General features: G+C 53.1%; 3 protein-coding genes across 3 annotated transcripts; all 3 read right to left on the bottom strand.

The window, feature by feature from the left end:
* Positions 1–12: 12 nt before the first annotated feature.
* On the bottom strand, positions 13–2,070 carry Pmar_PMAR024912 (conserved hypothetical protein; the record flags this gene model as incomplete). Its single annotated transcript, XM_002779723.1, has 1 exon — positions 13–2,070. A coding segment is annotated over one exon (2,058 nt), but the record flags the coding sequence as incomplete, so codon positions are not given.
* Positions 2,071–3,168: 1,098 nt separating this feature from the next.
* Positions 3,169–3,918, bottom strand: Pmar_PMAR024911 (merozoite surface protein 2, putative; the record flags this gene model as incomplete). Its single annotated transcript, XM_002779722.1, has 1 exon — positions 3,169–3,918. The coding sequence occupies one exon, from the start codon at positions 3,916–3,918 to the stop codon at positions 3,169–3,171; it is 750 nt and encodes a 249-aa protein (XP_002779768.1).
* Positions 3,919–5,089: 1,171 nt separating this feature from the next.
* Positions 5,090–6,358, bottom strand: Pmar_PMAR024910 (conserved hypothetical protein; the record flags this gene model as incomplete). Its single annotated transcript, XM_002779721.1, has 1 exon — positions 5,090–6,358. The coding sequence occupies one exon, from the start codon at positions 6,356–6,358 to the stop codon at positions 5,090–5,092; it is 1,269 nt and encodes a 422-aa protein (XP_002779767.1).
* Positions 6,359–6,524: the final 166 nt, after the last annotated feature.

The following is a 6,524-nucleotide window of genomic DNA, read 5'->3' as shown; positions in this document are numbered from 1 at the left end:
AGTGACAGCCACCTCATCGGTCACAGCAGCTGTGCTGACCGGCAGAGGGGACGTTATAGTAGTAGGCTCAACAGGAGCACCGATCGTAGTCGTGACAGTCGCAGCCTCCGTAGCCACCTGGGTGGTAGGATCAGAATCATCCTTGTCTCTACCGGGAGCTTCCCCAGCTGCCGTGCTGATGGTCACTTCGCCAGTCACAGGAGCTGGAGTAGTGACAGCAACCTCATCGGTCACAGCAGCTGTGCTGACTGGCAGAGGGGACGTTACAGTAGTAGGCTCAACAGGAGCATCGATCGTAGTCGTGACAGTCGCAGCCTCCGTAGCGACCTGGGTGGTAGAATCAGAATCATCCTTGTCTCTACCGGGAGCTTCTCCAGCTGCCGTGCTGATGGTCACTTCGCCAGTCACAGGAGCTGGAGTAGTGACAGCAACCTCATCGGTCACAGCAGCTGTGCTGACCGGTAGAGGGGACGTGATAGTAGTAGGTTCAACAGGAGCATCGATCGTGGTCGAGGCGATGACAGTTGCAGTTTCAGTAGCGACATGGGTGGTAGCATCAGAATCATCCTTGTCTCTGCTGGGAGCTTCCCCAGCTGCCGTGGTAATGGCCACCTCGCCAGTCACAGGAGCTGCAGTGGTAGCAGCAACCTCATCGGTCACAGCAGCTGTGCTGACCGGCAGAGGGGACGTTATAGTAGTAGGCTCGACAGAAACACCGATCGTAGTCGTGACAGTCGCAGCCTCCGTAGCGACCTGAGTGGTAGCATCAGAATCATCCTTGTCTCTACCGGGAGCTTCCCCAGCTGCCGTGCTGATGGTCACTTCGCCAGTCACAGGAGCTGGAGTAGTGACAGCAACCTCATCGGTCATAGCAGCTGTGCTGACCGATAGAGGGGACGTGATAGTAGTAGGCTCAACAGAAACACTGATCGTAGTAGTGATAGTCGCAGTCTCAGTCGCGACCTGGGTGGTAGCATCAGAATCATCCTTGTCTCTGCCCGGAGCTTCCCCAGCTGCGGTGGAAATGGTCACCTCGCCAGTCACAGGAGCTGCAGTAATGACAGCAACATCATCGGTCACAGCAGCTGTGCTGACCGGTAGAGGGGACGTTATAGTAGTAGGCTCAACAGAAGCATCGATCGTAGTCGTGACAGTCGCAGCCTCCGTAGCGACCTGGGTGGTAGCATCAGAATCATCCTTGTCTCTGCCCGGAGCTTCCCCAGCTGCGGTGGAAATGGTCACCTCGTCAGTCACAGGAGCTGCAGTAGTGACAGCGACCTCATCGGTCACAGCAGCTGTGCTGACCGATAGAGGGGACGTGATAGTAGTAGGCTCAACAGGAGCATCGATCGTAGTCGAGGCGATGACAGTTGCAGTTTCAGTAGCGACCTGGGTGGTAGCATCAGAATCATCCTTGTCTCTGCTGGGAGCTTCCCCAGCTGCCGTGGTAATGGCCACCTCGCCAGTCACAGGAGCTGCAGTGGTAGCAGCAACCTCATCGGTCACAGCAGCTGTGCTGACCGGCAGAGGGGACGTTATAGTAGTAGGCTCGACAGAAACACCGATCGTAGTCGTGACAGTCGCAGCCTCCGTAGCGACCTGAGTGGTAGCATCAGAATCATCCTTGTCTCTACCGGGAGCTTCCCCAGCTGCCGTGCTGATGGTCACTTCGCCAGTCACAGGAGCTGGAGTAGTGACAGCAACCTCATCGGTCATAGCAGCTGTACTGACCGCTACTGTGGTATCGACAGTAGCTTCAGAACCGGTCATACTCGTTGCTTCGGGAGCTGCTGTGGTACCTCCTTCGCTTGTAGTGGCCTCAGTAATCTCATCCGTCACTGCGGCAGAGGATGTGGAACCTCGGAGAGCTTCAGTCGGTTCACTCGTGCCGCAGAAGCATGATGCATCCGAGCCGAAGCAAGTGCTTGGCGTCTTCCAATACTTACAATATGACCCAGGGTAAGTTGTCGCGCACTCAGTGTCGCAGTCAGTGGCGTTGCCCGTCACGAATTTGATGTCCTGGAAGGCACAGAGGGCGACGAGTACAGCGGAGAAAGACCGTGAAGCCATCATAGACGAATGCAAATGAGCGACGGGAAGCTGAGACTAACTTGGTGATTAAGAAGACACATTTCGAGTGTGATGTGCACAATTACCAACTTTCGAGCTGTCATAGCATCCAGGGTCGATAACCTCACTGACTGTTTCTTGATTGTTGTGGCGAGCATACGTATCGCCCATTCGTTTCACAAGATACTTTGCTCAGTGCGGTATACACTCATTCTCCACGAAGCTGACAGACTTTTAACGAAAGCCTCGTAGTGAAGGGGTTAACGCAATCACGGAGCAAATCTTGTCCCGTGGATGTGGATTGTTTTTGAAGTTGGGGAGGTTGACGGTGGGTTTGCATTGAGAGACTGGCCCGGTAGATGATACTAAACAGTCATAGCTCCGCAGTGGGTATAGTCCATACCTAGTGGCAAGCAAATATAGGGATGGATTTCCCTTTGGATAGGATTACTCGTCCCATTGAAGTTAATGTTAGACACTTTGGCCGAGTGGTTGAGGCAGGAACATGGTTAACCGTTGAGGTTTACATGCGTAGTTCAAATCGCCGAGATGTCGACGTCTGCGAACATCAACACGTTATTGCTGAGTTGATAAGACCAACTACATTCTCATCGCCCATCTTCGTGAATGACACTAAGCCATTGAAATCAAAGGTTGCGATAAGGGGTGCTTGCACGGTACATTCACAAGGAAACTACAGTCGGTAGGTCCATATGAGTACGGTGTTGGAATTGGTCAATCGAAGCTACGTCTACACGCTACACTCCTTCCATGTCAAATCGAGGACTATCCTACCATGCTTGCGAGTCGCCTTTCTGCTTACCCGAGACCTAAAGTTAGAGCGTTTACGAAGGACTGCTGCTTGTCGACCAGCATCATCCGTCATCGTGATGTTTCACTATATACTTGAAATGCATCATAACGACGCCGCCCATGAGCTGCATGAAAGAAGCTTATGCGATGTGAAAGCCGAACGACTCTATCGACGCAACTCTTTCGATCAATACTCATTCACTCGTTATCAAAATAGCATGCGATACCGCGGGTTAGTCAAAATGCGGTTCATTAAACACTTCTAAGCTTCATTCCAAAATGTCTTCACACACTCGGACTGGGGGTAGCCTGAGTATCGGTCACCTCTGTCGTTGTTGCTGGAGCTTCGGTGGTGACATCAACGGTGGTGGCGGCACTGATAGTCGTGACTGGGAAGTCAGCTGTAGTCGCGGCATTGGTGGCGACATCGTCTGTTGTAGTAGCAGCAAATGTGGTGGATGAGGCCTCTCCAGTAACATCTGGAGATGTGGTTACTTCCGAGGGAGCTGCTGCGCTGGTCGTTTGTGCAACAGTGGTAGGCTCGACAGGAGCGTCGGTAGTAACATCAGCCGCATCGGTTGTAGTTACAGTTCCGGTAGTGTCGACAGCAACAGAAGTGGCCGTATTGGTTTCTTCGGGGGCGGCAGTTGTGCCGTCCTGAATTGTGGTAGTCTCAGTGACTTCATCGGTGGCTTCACTTGGAGTAGTGGTAACTGGAGCAGCCTCGCAAGTGCATGGCGCATTGGATGAATGGCAGGTGCTTGGTGTAGCCCAGTACTTGCAGTAGGAGCCAGGAGTATCCGAGGCACAACCAGCGTCACAATTACGGGGGGCTTCAGTTGTTCCACTCGACCCGCAGGAACAAGGGACGTTGGAGCCAAAGCACCTGCTGGGGGTCTGCCAGTATTTACAATACGACCCGGGATAGGTGGCGGCACACTCGGCATCGCACTCGGTGGTGTTACCCATCACGTTTGTGATGTCCTGGAGAACACTGAGACCGACGATGACGAAGGGGAAGGAGCGGATAGTCATCTTGCACGAATGTGAACAAACTGCGGGAAGTGCGGAGCTAGACTGGACCTGTGAGAGCCTATGCTAACCCCATAAGCCGGTGCTAACTGGGCAACCCGTTTGAGCACTAGCGAGTCCAATGATGTTCGTTCGTCGTAGCTGAACAATAGTGCGCCCGGTGTCTATCTGCCCAATCGTTTCACAAGATACTGCATCTTATACAGTGTGGTTCGCGGTGCGTTCTCAGCCACTCTTCTTCTGAGAAGTTTGGTCGGCTTCTCGCAAGCACCGTTTCGACCGATTAGACATCTCCTGGTTCGGGTCTGCGGCTCGTTCTGATTGCCAAGGCGAATGTGATGATCATGCAGGGCAATCGCTCGTCGCCGCTCACTATCAACGCTTAGGGGAATATATTTCAGATTACAACGGGTTGTGTAACCTGCAGCGATCGGGCTTCGTGTACGTCTTCTAACTCTGCGTGGCTGTAGCGCACAGTCAATGACTCCTCATCGGGTCATACTGGAACTTCCTCGTTGCCCAATCCATCTGAAACCGCTGTCAAGGCATAACCTCAAAATAATTACTCAGCTGAATAAACCTTATTGGCTGAGCGGCTGGGCATTTACACAGCACGGTGCTGTCAGCACCACAGTTGGCTTGATTCCCATAGGGAGCTACGCGAGTAACAAGCTCGCCCACCGATTGCAGCCACCCTGATGCTTGCTCGGTGTCACACATGTGAAGCTTGATAAGAACACATTGAGCTGCCGAGGATACATCAGAGGTTCTAGGATATCCAACCTCTGTACTTGAACTCACTATCAACAAAATTGTCAGTATATCAGCAATCGGAATTCAGACCCTAGGGGATCAACATGAGCTCATGCTACTAGCATGATGCTAGTGCGTGAGCGAGTACACCCACCGCTGTCAGTCTGGCGCGGCTTGCCCGCCTTCGCTCGTCTGTCTCGAACGCTCAGATAGCTCTGGTGCACTCCAGATAGGTTTCGGAAACCTGGTTTCCTTTTTGGGTGTATCGTCGATGCTCTCGTGATGTTGGGGCGCAACGTATCCTTCAACGCAACTCGGGCAGATAAACACTTATACACTCGTTATCAAGGCATCCTGCAGTGGCCAGGATTGTATTAAGATGCACTCCGGGACATTACAAAGCTTCATTAACCTAAATCGGCTACACAATCGGACTGAGAGTAGTCTCGGAATCGGTCGTCTCCACAGTAGTAGCAGCGACCTCATCGGTCACAGCAGCTGTGCTGACCGATAGAGGGGACGTGATAGTAGTAGGCTCAACAGGAGCATCGATCGTAGTCGTGACAGTCGCAGCCTCCGTAGCGACCTGGGTGGTAGCATCAGAATCATCCTTGTCTCTACCGGGAGCTTCTCCAGCTGCCGTGCTGATGGTCACTTCGCCAGTCACAGGAGCTGCAGTAGTAACAGCAACCTCATCGGTCACAGCAGCTGTGCTGACCGGTAGAGGGGACGTTATAGTAGTAGGCTCAACAGGAGCATCGATCGTAGTCGTGACAGTCGCAGCCTCCGTAGCGACCTGGGTGGTAGCATCAGAATCATCCCTGTCTCTACCGGGAGCTTCTCCAGCTACCGTGCTGATGGTCACTTCGCCAGTCACAGGAGCTGCAGTAGTAACAGCAACCTCATCGGTCACAGCAGCTGTGCTGACCAGTAGAGGGGACGTTATAGTAGTAGGCTCAACAGAAGCATCGATCGTAGTCGTGACAGTCGCAGCCTCTGTAGCGACCTGGGTGGTAGCATCAGAATCATCCTTGTCTCTACCGGGAGCTTCCCCAGCTGCCGTGCTGATGGTCACTTCGCCAGTCACAGGAGCTGCAGTAGTGACAGCAACCTCATCGGTCACAGCAGCTGTGCTGACCGATAGAGGGGACGTGATAGTAGTAGGCTCAACAGGAGCATCGATCGTAGTCGTGACAGTCGCAGCCTCCGTAGCGACCTGGGTGGTAGCATCAGAATCATCCTTGTCTCTACCGGGAGCTTCCCCAGCTGCCGTGCTTATGGTCACTTCGGCAGTCACAGGAGCTGCAGTAGTGACAGCAACCTCATCGGTCATAGCAGCTGTACTGGCCGCTACTGTGGGTTCGACAGTAGCTTCAGAACCAGTCGTACTCGTTGCTTCGGGAGCAGCTGTCGTACCTCCTTCGCTTGTAGCGGCCTCAGTAACCTCATCCGTCATTGCAGCAGAGGATGTGGAACCTCGGAGAGCTTCAGTCGGTTCACTCGTGCCGCAGAAGCACGGGGCATCCGAGCCGAAGCAAGTGCTTGGCGTCTTCCAATACTTACAATATGACCCAGGGTAAGTTGTCGCGCACTCAGTGTCGCAGTCAGTGGCGTTGCCCGTCACGAATTTGATGTCCTGGAAGGCACAGAAGGCGACGAATACAGCGGAGAAAGACCGTGAAGCCACCATAGACAAATGCAAATGAGCGACGGGAAGCTGAGACTAACTTGAAGATTAAGAAGACACACTTCGAGTGTGATGTGCACAATTACCAACTTACGAGCTGTCATAGCATCCAGGGTCGATAACCTCACTGATTGTTCCTTGTTTGTTGTGGCGAGCATACGTATCGCCC

This window comes from Perkinsus marinus (genome assembly GCF_000006405.1).
Source record: "Perkinsus marinus ATCC 50983 genomic scaffold scf_1104296945730, whole genome shotgun sequence".
NCBI lineage: Eukaryota > Perkinsozoa > Perkinsida > Perkinsidae > Perkinsus > Perkinsus marinus.
Note: the sequence above shows the minus strand (reverse complement) of the source record. Positions and strands in the feature narration are given on the sequence as shown.